The sequence below is a fragment of the Malania oleifera genome, chromosome 5 (assembly GCF_029873635.1).
Source record: "Malania oleifera isolate guangnan ecotype guangnan chromosome 5, ASM2987363v1, whole genome shotgun sequence".
Classification (NCBI taxonomy): domain Eukaryota; kingdom Viridiplantae; phylum Streptophyta; class Magnoliopsida; order Santalales; family Ximeniaceae; genus Malania; species Malania oleifera.
This window is the reverse complement of record NC_080421.1, coordinates 16,961,679-16,975,177: the sequence shown is the minus strand read 5'-3', so window position 1 is coordinate 16,975,177 and position 13,499 is coordinate 16,961,679. Positions and strand designations below refer to the sequence as shown.

At 37.0% G+C, this 13,499-nt stretch overlaps 1 protein-coding gene across 1 annotated transcript; it reads right to left on the bottom strand.

Annotated features, from left to right (window-relative positions):
• Nucleotides 1-9,139: 9,139 nt before the first annotated feature.
• LOC131155864 (uncharacterized) lies at nt 9,140-9,562 on the bottom strand. The gene has a single exon (XM_058109314.1). The coding sequence runs from the start codon at nt 9,560-9,562 to the stop codon at nt 9,140-9,142; it is 423 nt and encodes a 140-aa protein (XP_057965297.1).
• Between the last annotated feature and the right edge of the window lie 3,937 nt (nt 9,563-13,499).

Here is a 13,499-nt window from a genome sequence, read left to right as displayed (position 1 = left end):
GTACTCTACTTCTATTGCAGACAAGGCAATGGTAGACTGTAAGGTAGACCTTTAACTCACTGGACCATTAGCAAATGTAAAAACATATCCAGTAGTTGATCGACGTTTATCCAGATCACCTACAAAATCATAATCCACATATTCAACAACACGTTGATCAATAGTATTATTTTTCTCAAATACTATAGCAACATCAATCGTATTCATAATATATGTCAAAATCCATTTCACAGCTTGTCAATGTCCTTTACCCGGATCATGCATATACCTGCTCATCATACTAACAACTTGTGAAATATTAGGTCTCGTATAAACCATTACATACATCAGACTATCAACGACACTTGCATAAGGAACGTGTGACATATACTTACGTTCCTTATCTAATTTAGGAGATAAAGTCGTACTAAGTTTGAAATGAGGAGCAAGAGGAGTTCTTAGTGGTTTTGATTGCTCATACATGCCAAAACTCTGTACTACCTTCTTCAAATACTGTTTTTGAGACAAACTAACTCTTCCTCTCATTCTATCTGTGTGAATCTCCATGCCAAGTATCTTCTTTGCTTCACCAAGATCTTTCATCTCAACCTCTTGATTTAACTGATTTTTCAGCTTGTTGATTCCTTCCTTGTTCTTTGAAGCTATCAACATATCATCAACATACAAGAGTAAATATATAAAAGATCCATTTTATAGTCTGCAAAAATAAACACAATGATCATGTTTATTTCTGATGTACTTGTGACCCATCATAAACTGATGAAATCGTTTGTACCACTGTCTTGGAGACTGTTTTAAACCATACAACGATTTACCCAATTTACATACCCAATTTTATTTTCCAGCAACCTGAAATCCATCTAGGTAAGTCATATAGATTTCCTCTTCCAAATCACCATGTAAAAATGCAGTTTTTACATCGAGCTGAACTAGTTCAAGATCAAATTGTGCTATCAAAGCCAACAAAATTCAAATGGAAGAATGTTTAACAACTGGAGAAAATACCTCATTATAATCAATCCCTTCCTTCTGTGCGTAGCCCTTAGCTACCAATCTAGATTTGAAGCGAACATTATTTGCATCTAGAAATCCTTCTTTCTTTACATAAACCCATTTGCAACCATTTGCTTTCTTACCCTTGGGCAGCTGGGCTAGCTCCTAAGTTTGATTCTGATAAAGAGACTGCATTTCTTCATTCATCGCTCTTTTCCACTTGTCTGATTCAGAGTTCCTCATTACTTCCTTTGAAAATGCAAGGAACACCATCATCTACAACTGGAAGTGCATAGGTCACCATATCAGTATACCGAATAGGTTTTCAAATTTCTCGTCTTGGCCTCTAAGAAACAATTGATTCTTGTTGCTATGAAAATTCTCAAATTGAAATCTCCTCTTCTTGTACGCTATTCCCCACCGTAACTGGAGAGTTACCTGGTGTAGTCTCATTTCTCACTAGGTTTCCCAAAATTGTCTCAACCTCCACCTGTTGTTGAGTACCACTGGTCTTCTCTTCAACTCATGACTCCTTGTGTATTGTTTTCTTCATCATCACAAGTTCATTAAAAGTCACATCCCTACTTAAAATAATTTTTTTTCATCTCTAGACACTAAAGACAATATCCTTTTACTCATGCACTAATTCCTAAGAATATTGCTTTCTTGGCTATTGGATCCAACTTAGATTCTTTAACATGATAATAAGCCATAGTACCAAAAATATGTAAAGAATCATAATCATTAGCATGATTTCCAGACCATACCTCATAGGGTATTTTTTCTCCTATTGTAGATGATGGTAGACGGTTGATAAGATGACATGCATATCTAACAGCCTCTGCCCAAAACCTTTTGTCTAACCCAACATTAGACAACATACATCGAACTCTCTCTAGCAAAGTCCGATTCATGCGCTCTGCCACCCCATTCTATTGTGGCGTATCTCTAACTATGAAGTGTTGAGCAATACGTTCATCTTGACATACCTTCATAAATGGGTCCCTCATGTATTCACCACCATTATCTTATCTAAGCTGTTTAATCTTTCTGCCAGTTTGAGTTTCAATTAATTTTTTCTACTTAAGGAAAATGTCACACACTTCATTTTTATGTTTCATAGAATAAACCCAAACTCTTTTAGAAAAATCATCAACAAAAGTGACAAAATAATGCATACCACCCAATGAAGCTGTTTTTGTGCCCCCTCCCCATATATCTATATGGATGTAGTCTAAAATACCTTCAGTCTGGTGGATTGCAGTCCCAAATTTCACTCTAGTTTATTTTCCCAGAATACAATGCTCACAAAATTCAAGTTTGCACACCTTTGCACCCTTCAACAAACCTCACTTAGCTAATTGTTGCAAAGATTTTTCTTCTGCATGTGCCAATTGCATGTCATAACCTGGTTGTATCTAAACCTGCATTTTTCTCATAAACAATAGCTGCTAAGCCAATAACTGTACTACCTTGTAAATAATACAAGTTATTTTTCCTTATTCCTTTCATCACCACCAGTGCACCTGATTTAATCTTTAAGGTTCAATCTTTCAAAGTGATAGTGAACCCTTTAGATTCCAAGGCACCCAATGAAATCAAATTTTTCTTTAGACTTGGAACATACCTAACATCAATCAAGGTTTTAATAGTTCCATCTTGACATTTCAACTGTATTGATCCTATTCCACTTGTTTTACAGGTGTTATCATTTCCCATAAAAATAACCCCACGATCTAATTCTTCAAAATTAGAAAACCATTCCCTATTGAGACACATGTGATAGGAACAACCAGAATCCAAAATCCACTCACCAAAATAATGTGACGAAGATGTTCCAACAAGAGAAAAATCTAACTCACTTCCATCATCATTGGCTATATTGACATTAGAATGTGTTTTGCCCTTATTCTTTTGCTGTAATTTAGGGCAATCTTTCTTCCAATTTAATTTCTCATGATAAAAGGCACATTCATGTTTAGCAGGTCTCCCACGAGATTTACTCCTCCTTCCAAGCATACGACTCTGAGAACGTCCCCTTATTGTTAATGCTTCTGTTGTTTCCTTATGGACCCTCTGATTATTCTTTTTGCATTCATTACTAAACAATGCAGTAAAAAATGACATTAAAAGTAACTTTATCTTTCCCATACAATAAAGTGGTGGTCAGATGTTCATAATCATCAGGGAGAGAATTCAGTAACAATATGACTTTATCCTCATCTTTCACCTTTTCATCCAAATTTAACAAATTGGCCAAAATTTTATTGAAAGCATTTATGTGGTCATTAATCGAAATACATGGTGGATACTGGAAGCGAAAAAAATTCTTTTTCAAATAGAGCCGCTTTTCCAAACTCTTGGTCATAAATGTATCTTCCGATGTCTTCCACAATTTCTTTGCAGATGTCTCCCTCATAACACAATATTTGTGATTTTTAGTGAGACACAGACGAATTGTACCAAATTCCCGTCGATTGATCTTTTCTCAATCTCTATCACCTATATCCATTGGTTGATCATCCAAAGCAATATCCAATTCTTGCTAGTATAGGATATCCATCACCTGAAATTGCCACATACCAAAATTATTGGTACCATCAAATTTCTCCACCTCAAACCGATCATTAGCTATCATCTTTGATGATGATGTCGAAGCCGAAGGGGTTGGAGTTCGTGTGGACAAAGTTTCTTCTACTGCTGCACTAGTTTATGTCATCTTCCATATATTCAATAACAACCAACAAAGTAAAAGACCTAGGATGAATAGTACGTACCAGCTGTGTCTACTCTGTTTTATCCTATGAAATTTCACTTTGACCAGACCGACCTCTTAGGAGCGACTGAGCCACAATGGTCTCTAAGCACTCACTTAGACAAGGTCTTTCTTAGGCATCAAACGTGGAATCAATGATCCTAATAAAAGAACACCTCCGTATCGACACTATTCAACCTAGCTCTGATACCAATTGTTGTGTTGGGCACCCCACTTGTGCCAAACACCAATACAACTACTAATGCTATTGAATATATAAGAAACTAAAGTAATGTAGAAACTAATCATAAAAGACAGTAAAAAGAACAAGATAAGAATTTAACGAGATTCGGTACAAAATTACCTATGTCGGGCGCCGACGGTTAATCTACTATTTCTTGACCAAGTACAACTTTGATGTGTATTTTACAAATGGAGAGTTGAGCTCTTTATATAGATTTAACCTCAAGTCCAAAAAACACTTCTCACCAATGTGGGACAAACAAAGAAAAAATTCAAAACAACTTTTTCTACCAATGTGGAACTGTAACACCCTGGTCCCAACTTACGGCCCAGGTGTTACTGTAGTGACATCTGTGTACATGATATACTTCTCAACAGATATATATGCAGTGGAAAACATAAACATCCATTAAACTATTACCAGAGTTCTAACTGCCCGATAGATACATACAGTTATTCCAACATCCATATACAATAATGTATGATATTCGACGCATCATCGAGTCTTACAACATTTTACAAGTTCTGAAAACCTATAACATAACCTACAAAATCGAGCTCGTGAAGACGCTCACTCAAAAACAGATCGCTACCCTGCCTCAGTTCTTGCTAATCTCAACCTCGATAAGGACTTGAAAAGATAGTTTGTATGATAAGGTGAGACACCTCTTAGTAAAGGATGATTAAGCTAATAATAGTGTGTGGCCAGCATGCTTTAAGTGTTTAACAAAAACATAAACATATATAATCTTCGTTTTCGTAATTGTAAAATACGTAGCCCATTTTCATCATATGAATAGCCACATAGTATATAACAACAATTACATAAATGTACAGATATGCAGGATAGGACACGCCCTCAAACTCTATACCATGTATAAATCCCCACAATTGGGGTTGACCGCCCCTATTGTCTTAATACAACCTGGGTACACGATCAAGAGGCAAACTCATACTAAGACCACCCCTACTGTCTCAATACAGCTTGGGTTCGTATAGATCAAAAGTATGGTTCCCTCACTGGCAACGGATCTGTGCCTACACTATCAGTCCCTAGGGTTCCTAAAGCATATCTTGTAATTTAAGCAATTTAAACACTTTTTTGAAATCATTTCACAAAACAAATCATTACGTTAAATCCGGCCCGAAACCGTCATGTAACGACCCCCCTTTCGGGCGTTGTCACTTTCCCTTAGGGGCCTTGCGCCCATGGCAACAACGGGTACCTATCAGAGCACTCACTGAGATTAAGGCGTTATGTATCGCCGTCCCTCAATTTAGTAAGCCCTCGGGCGAAGAGTCTTACTTCGCCACAATCATTCATAAGCGAGAGTTCCCTAGGATCGGGGTAACTAGCCCTTTGCTCTGATACCAAATGTAACCCCCCGAACCCTTAAACCTGGGCTCGGTGCGTTATACCTGATCATATCCCTAATAATCATAATCCATAATTAACATATACGCAGCGGAAAACATAAATATAATCTTCCAATTATAATATGAGAGTTTTCTAAAATCTATCTATAATCCATATTATCCATTCATCACCTGCATTTCCATAAATCTACATAACTCCCAAAATAATTCAGTATTTTCACAATTATTCCTTATTCAATATCGTCAAAACATAAAGACATAAAACTTAAATATTTACTTTCTACAAAAACATAATTAAAATATTTATACCCTTTTTCTTATATCTCCTAATAATGCTATAAAAACGTCGAGCTCTCTAAGCTCGATCTCAAAGAAATCCTAAAAAAAAAAAAAATTCATATTCGGGTGAGACACATCTTAGTAAGGGAAGAAACCATATATTAAAATAGTGTGTGGCCAACATGAGTTTATATATAACATAATATTTAACATTTGAAAATCCTTAACATAATTTCCGAAATCATTCCTTGATCCTAATCAAACACATGCAAATGTTTAACCCACGAGATTACCCGGGGATAGGGGTGATTACCCGCCCATACAAGTAGCACCCCTCTGCTCTGATATTTTTGACAACCCAAAGGTCGCAGCTAAAGCATACCAGGGCACTCACTTTACTCAGTAAGCCCTCAAGTGATAAATTGATCTCGTACTCACACTGTTCAACAATAGCTTACCGGCAAAGGCCCTAAGGATAGGAAAATCTATCCGCCCATACAAGTAGGTTCCCTCTGCCCTAATTCGTTATGCGGCTACTGCCACATCTGTAGCTACTAGTGCACTTGCCTTACTTAGCAAGCCCTCGGGCGAAAGGTACGCCTCGCCCAATCATAACATGTTCTACGTACATACATACTTCTAATATCATAATACCTCATTCTTTTCTGTCATTATACATTCATGCACATTCATTCCTGTTCATAACTTAACTTTGCATTTCGTTTCACTTTAAGTGACTCTTTCCCATTTACATCATTTACCTTTGTCATTTCATTTCATTGTCATTTCATCATCATTTCATTACATAACATTTCATTTCATACTACAGCTGGTCTTTAGCCATCATCAGTTAGTCTACATAGAAACGTTCTAAATTTGCTAACACAGCTCCTTTTAGCTATCATCAGTTAGTCTACACAGAAGTGTGCTAGATCTGCTAACATGACTGTCTTTCAGTTGTCTTACATTTACATGATTGCATTTAACATACACAGACAATATTGTCCATATCATATTTTATTTTCATTGTTTTACTTACTTAACTTGCATCTCATACATTTAACATATATTTGCACAGAATCTCATGCCACACAATTTAGCAATAAAATTCATACATTGTCTGTAAAATAAGCCAACCATTAATGTTTATATACTGAAAATACCTTTCATTTCTTACTTAATTATCCTGAAAATATTTCTCACTTTCATCAGTTCATTTTCACATATACATATCTAATAAACGGCCCTAAACTCGGAAAAAAATATACTTTAAACAGTTGGCATTTTACCCATACTGAAACATATACACGTACATATAACACAATTTATTTTTTCATTAAATTCATAAAAATTCTGATTTAATATATATTTTTCCCCTTACCTGGTTTCTTGAACTACGCCAACAGGGACTCCGAAAAATACCTACAACGCTCACCCGGACCCTGAAATTAGATTCCTAGTTTCAATAAATTATTCTTGAATAAAATATTATTTAAATATTTCCTAAGGCCATAATTCCTAAATAAATAACAATATCCTTAAATTTAACCAAATTCTCAAATTGCACTCTCGCTTTGGAGTAGGGCCTAGAAAATCCCTATTGAAAAATTACCTATGTCAAAATGATGATGACGATGACTAGGACCCCATGGTGGTGTCCGTTCGTTGATTTAACCACATATTAACGGAGAAATTGAGAAAATGGAGAAAAATTACATTTCCCTAGGAGCAGTGCTTAAGCCGTTCCCATGAAAAATCTGCTCCAGTAGAAATATCGGCAGCAGAACCAGGATTCTAACGGCACCTTCCGTTTCCCAATCCGTCACAAACTCGCTGAGAAATTGAGAGAATGAGAGAGACGGAGACGGAGCGCAGGAAATATTTCGGGGGGGGGGGGGGGGGCGTGCAGCTCTGCAATATCTTCTTCCTTCTTCTTCTTTCTTCTTTCTTCTCTTCTTATCTCTTGTGTTAGATACTTTTATATATATATATATATATATATATATATATATATATATATATATTATAGTAACTTACTTATATATATATATATATATCATTCTAATTAGTTTTTTTTTAAATCCAATGTAAAAATATTTAATTTAATTACTAATTATTTAATTTATCTTAGTTTAATTTAATTTCTTTAGTTTTAATTTATTTTTTTCCCACGTCATTCCTTTTATTTATTTATCTGCTATTTTATTTATTTATATTTTTTTAATTATTTTAATCCTTTTAAATTTTTAGGTCTTTACACGTCAAATAAACTTCTTGCATTTTCACGACAGTTCCAGTATTTCACAACATCAACACTTGCCACACAGTTTTCCACATTCGAAAATAACCCGAAAGTAAATATAAACAGTTAAAATCACAGTACGAGTTTTAAACAACGAAAACAACATTGTCAACCAGTGAAAAGGTCCAGAATGACAAGTACAATATTCTAAAAATATAACATTTGAATTTGACTGGTTGGTTTTGAAAATAAAGCCAGTTTATCGAATCGAAGCCCGAAAACCCTAAAATCGCCGTAACTCGAAATCTAAAAGTTATTTTAATATTTCAATCGATTCATATTGTATAAATCACTATATTAACATAACTCCCTTGCGTGTGAATCGGAGTCCGAAACGACTTAGAACTCAAGCCCTAGCTTTTCGAACCCAGAACCTAAACGGTTCAAAACAACAACACGAAAACCCCGAAACCTAATACTCGAAGAAAAACACTTCAATATAATCTCATATACTACAGATCTACTAGACCAAAAGCAAAAACCGACCCTTACCTTGATTTTTGGGAAAAACTCAAAAATCTCCGAAATGAAATTCTGATCCGTAGAACCTATAGAGATTCCTTCACTGATCCACGTAGCAACGTCGGATCGTCGATTCTGGAAACACACGACCTGAAAATATTAGAGAGAGAGAGAGAGAGAGAGAGAGAGAGAGAGAGAGAGAGAGAGAGAGAGAGAATGAGAGTTTATGAAGAAAAACCTAACTTAGCCTTTAAGTAATCAAAATAAATATTTCCTCCAAGATATTTATATATAAATATCTCAACATATCTCCTTTCAAATATCTCCTCCAAAATATCTCTTTATTTATTTATTTATTTATTTATTATTATTATTATTATTATTATTATTATTATTATTATTATTATTATTATATATATATATATATATATTTTGATCGGGTTACTACAATCTCCCCTCCTTATAAAATTTCGTCCTCGAAATTTGCTAATTGTTCCTATCACATTGTCTGAACTCTAACTACTCTGTCTCTAGGAAGAGCCGGCGGCCACCCATATAGCAACCCCGTCTCAAATTTATTACCTACCCTCACTTATGGTGTAGGAATACCGTGGTTACATAGAATATACTCGAAAGCTCACATTACATATACAAACTCTCACAGAGACAATCCACATACCCTTACCATAAGCAAAAAAGGGATACACTCACATATCTACATGACCTGTCTAACTCTGAACATCTCTGAATAGTTGAGGATACTTCTGACGTATCTTGACCTCTACTTCCCAAGAAGCCTCCTCAACCACGTGGTTACACCATAACACCTTTACCAGTGGTATCTCCCTGGTACGCAACTTTCGTACCTTTTGATCCAAAATCTGAATTGATATCTCACCATAAGCTAGTGCTTCACTGATCTCTAAGGACTCATAACTAATCACATGCAACGGATCTGGAACGTACTTCCTCAGCACCGACACGTGAAACACATCATGCACCCTAGATAAGGTCTGGGGTAAGGCTACCCGATAAGTAACTAGATCTGTCCTTTCCAAGATCTCGAATGACCCAATGTACCAAGGACTCAACTTGCTCTTCCTCCTGAACCTTATCACTCCTTTCATAGGAGCAACCCTCAGAAATACCATATCTCCAATATCAAATTTCAATTCTCATCGGCAAGTATCGGCATAACTCTTCTGACGACTCTGAGCTAATCTAATCCTTTCTCTGATAAGCTCGACCTTCCCAGAGGTCTGTTAAACCAACTCCTATCCCAAAATCTACCGCTCACCTACCCCATCTCAGTATAATAGAGTTCAACACCGATGACCATACAAGGCCTCATATGGTGTCATCTCAATACTAGTTTAGTGGCTGTTGTTTTAAGCAAATTCTACGAGTGGTAGATACCGGATCCAACTATTACTAAAATCCAACATGCATGCTTGCAGCATATCCTCCAAAATCTGAATCGTCCTTTCAGACTACCCATTCGTTTGCGGGTGAAACGTAGTGCTGAACATGAGCTGTGACCCTAAGGCATCCTGCAACCCCTTCCAGAACCGAAACGTGAAACATGAAACGTGGGTCTCGATCTGAAATGATAGACACCAAGATGCCATGGAGCCGTACTACCTCCTGTACGTACAACTCTGCCAGCCTATTCATAGAATAGCTGACTCTGATTGGAATGAAGTGTGTCGTCTTCGTCAACCGATCCACCACCACCCAGATAGCATTCTGTCCATGCACTGCTGAAGGCAACCCCAAAACAAAATCCATTGAGATGTGTTCTCACTTCCACTTGGGAATGTCAAGCGGTTATAGTGGTTTTGCTAGTCTCTGATGCTTAGACTTCACCTACTGACATGTCAGGCAATGCCCAAAAAACCTAGCCACTTCCCTCTTCATATTACTCCACCAGAACGATTCTCGTAGATCTCTATACATTTTCGTGCTCCCTGGATGAACAGTATAGAGAGAGCGATGAGCCTCCTCCAGAATCATCCTCTTTATCTCTGCGTCGTCTGGTACACACAGCCTATTGTGGAATTTGAGAACTCCATCCTCAGAGACATTAAAGTTTGAATGTGGTTCGCTCTGTAGTTTCTCCACAATATTTACCAACTCCACATCGTTCAATTGAGTAACTTTGATTCATTCTCGTAAGGTTAACTGAACCACCAACCCCACAACGAAGGCCTGGGGATCCCCGTCCACCAACTCTACCCTCAATCTCTCTAGATCCATCCTGATCTGATGCTGCCCCACAACTATTGAAACCGACGCCTCCATTGACTTCTGACTCAGCGCATCAACTACCACATTAACTTTTTCGGGGTGATAGTTAATGGTACAGTCATAGTCTTTGATCAATTCAAGCCACCTGTGTTGCCTCATATTCAACTCCTTCTAGATGAAGAAGTATTTAATACTTTTATGATCTGTAAAGATCTCGCACTTCTCACCATACAGATAGTGCCGCCAGATCTTTAAAGCAAACACAACTGCTGCCAACTCCAAATCATATGTAGGGTAATTCTTCTTGTACACTTTGAGTTGACGAGAAGCATAGGCAACAACTTTACCCTGTTGCATCAAAACACAACCTAGTCCCTTTAGGGACGCATCACTGTAGATCATGAAGCCACCATCCCCTGATGGAATGGTCAACACTAAAGTCGTGACCAAGTGCCGCTTCAACTCTTGGAAACTCTTCTTGCAGTCTCCAGTCCACACAAACTTGCTACCCTTCCTAGTAAGCTGCGTCAAAGGGCCCAACAGCTTAGAAAAGCCCTCGATGAACCGGAAATAATACCTGGCCAGACCCAAGAAACTACAAACCTCATGCATGCTCCTTGGTCTCACCCAGTCAACTACCACCTCGACTTTACCTAGGTCAATTGAAATGTAACGATCCAAATAAAAGGTGGAATTCAGATATTAAAGAGGGAAGAAAAATGAAAATAGGAATAGAAGGAAAGCTGCCAAGCTTTGTTGACGAATACAGGGTTTCGTCAACGAAGGCTTTAAGGATTTCGTCGACGAGGAAATACCGAGAGACGTTTTGATCCGACTAAATTTCATCGATGAAATTAATAAAGAATTCGTCGATGAAGGACGTGGCTCGTCGGCGAATTCAGTTCTATAAATATGGAAAAATCAGATTTTTAACTTCATTGTTAAGCTAACTTCGCCCTCTCTCTCTCTCCCCTTCGACTCTCTCACTCTCTCTCTTAGTTTTTGGGCCAGTTTTATACTGGATCAACAAACCAAAGTCACTACGACGCTCCTGGGAAAGTTTTCTCCAAATCTGCTAGAACGGATCGTTGGTGAAAGCAAGTTGGAAATCATCCCTGAGTTGAAGTAAGGCTTTTAAAGCCAAATTTGATCTTATGATAGTTGTAAGAAATGATGTATGCATGGAAATACTGAAGTTTAATACTGAGAATTTTAAGTTTCAGGATATTGACACGGAAATCTTACGGGGGTCAGGCTAGGATATTTAGGGGCTTTCTCAGTAGTCAGGTAAGGGAATAAACTAAAGCAATTATTTTCCATGTAAATTATTAATTATAAGTAAATCTATTTTTAGAAAAGAATATGTTATATTTGTTTATTATGAAAGAAATGTACGATTGGGAAAATACTGCTATGATGATTAAAATGTATATGTATGTTGAGATGCTAGAATATCACAATTTTAGAATATGAAGTATGACTTTTAACAGCACATGTGGCATGAGTATTATTTTACGTGAAATGTATTATGATATGAAAGATTTTACGAGCAAAGCATGTTTTCAAGTATTATGAAAAGATGAGTTATGTTGTGATGATTTTGACAAATATATGATAAATGATTTATTTTTAGAATGTATATACCTGAAATGATTCTGGCGCAAGGTCGTACTTATGTTATCAGCACGAGGCCGTATTTATGTTATCGGCACGAGGCCGTATTCATGTTATCGGCACGAGGCCATATTTATGTTTTGGCGTGAGGCCATATTTATGATTTCGGCACGAGGCCGTCTTTATGGAAATGATTGGCATGAGGCTACTACTATATCATGTATTATATGTTATCAGAACCGAGATGTTAGTTTAGTTCAGTTTCAGGAGCTCGGTACCGTAGCTATATGTAGATCAAATATCTACGTTCAGATTAGTCCTAACCATCCCACGAGGGGATGGAAGATGGATAGTCGATGTGACTTTTAGTAGAGTGTGGACATCCACCTGGAAGTCCGGACCAGGGTGTGGCGGGCTCATTGTACTTACAGAGATATTTGACTCGGAAGTGGTCGGCCAGCCATTGTCGGGTCCCGCCTTCGGACTGAACAACCCGTCATGGGGAGTAATACATGACACCAGCTAGCTATTCATCCTGAGTATATTTTCAGTATTACAATTTTAGCAGATGTTTTATGTATGTTATGATTTATTAAAAAATATGAAATTATATGATTATCTTGTATGATATGATGAATGTTTACAGAGTTATGAAATGTACTGTATACGTGTAAGTGCCTTAAATATTCATGTTGCCACACAGCTATATTTAGTTTATTTTCCCTTACTGAGAAGTGTCTCACCCCCAAATATTAAATGATTTTCAGGAAACCAAGAGGGACCGGCGGGTCAAGGCCGCCATTAAGTGGGTTTAGCTTCCCTACTAGAAGGGTAAGCGTTGAACTAGGATCAGGGAGTTTTTTTTGTACGATCCTAGTGTTATTTTGCCTTTTGGAAAATTGTAAATAAATACAGTATTTTGGGAATGTAAATAACTCTGGTATTATGTTTCATGGTTGAATGATTGATATTTTATTTTACTGCTGCTTAGGTTTCCGCTGTGATTGACAGGTGTCCCCGTTACCCATGGGTTCGGGTTGACTTTTCCATTTATTATGTTATATTTCTTATTTAGAAATTGAGGTCGCTACATTTGGTATCAGAGCCTAGGATACTAGGTTTTGTAAACTATAGAGTGCGGCAGTAATAATACCAGAGTATAGGATAAGGGAATTTGAGGTCTGGTTTTGTAGTCTAGATGTAGGACTTCCGTGGTGGTTTGTGTGA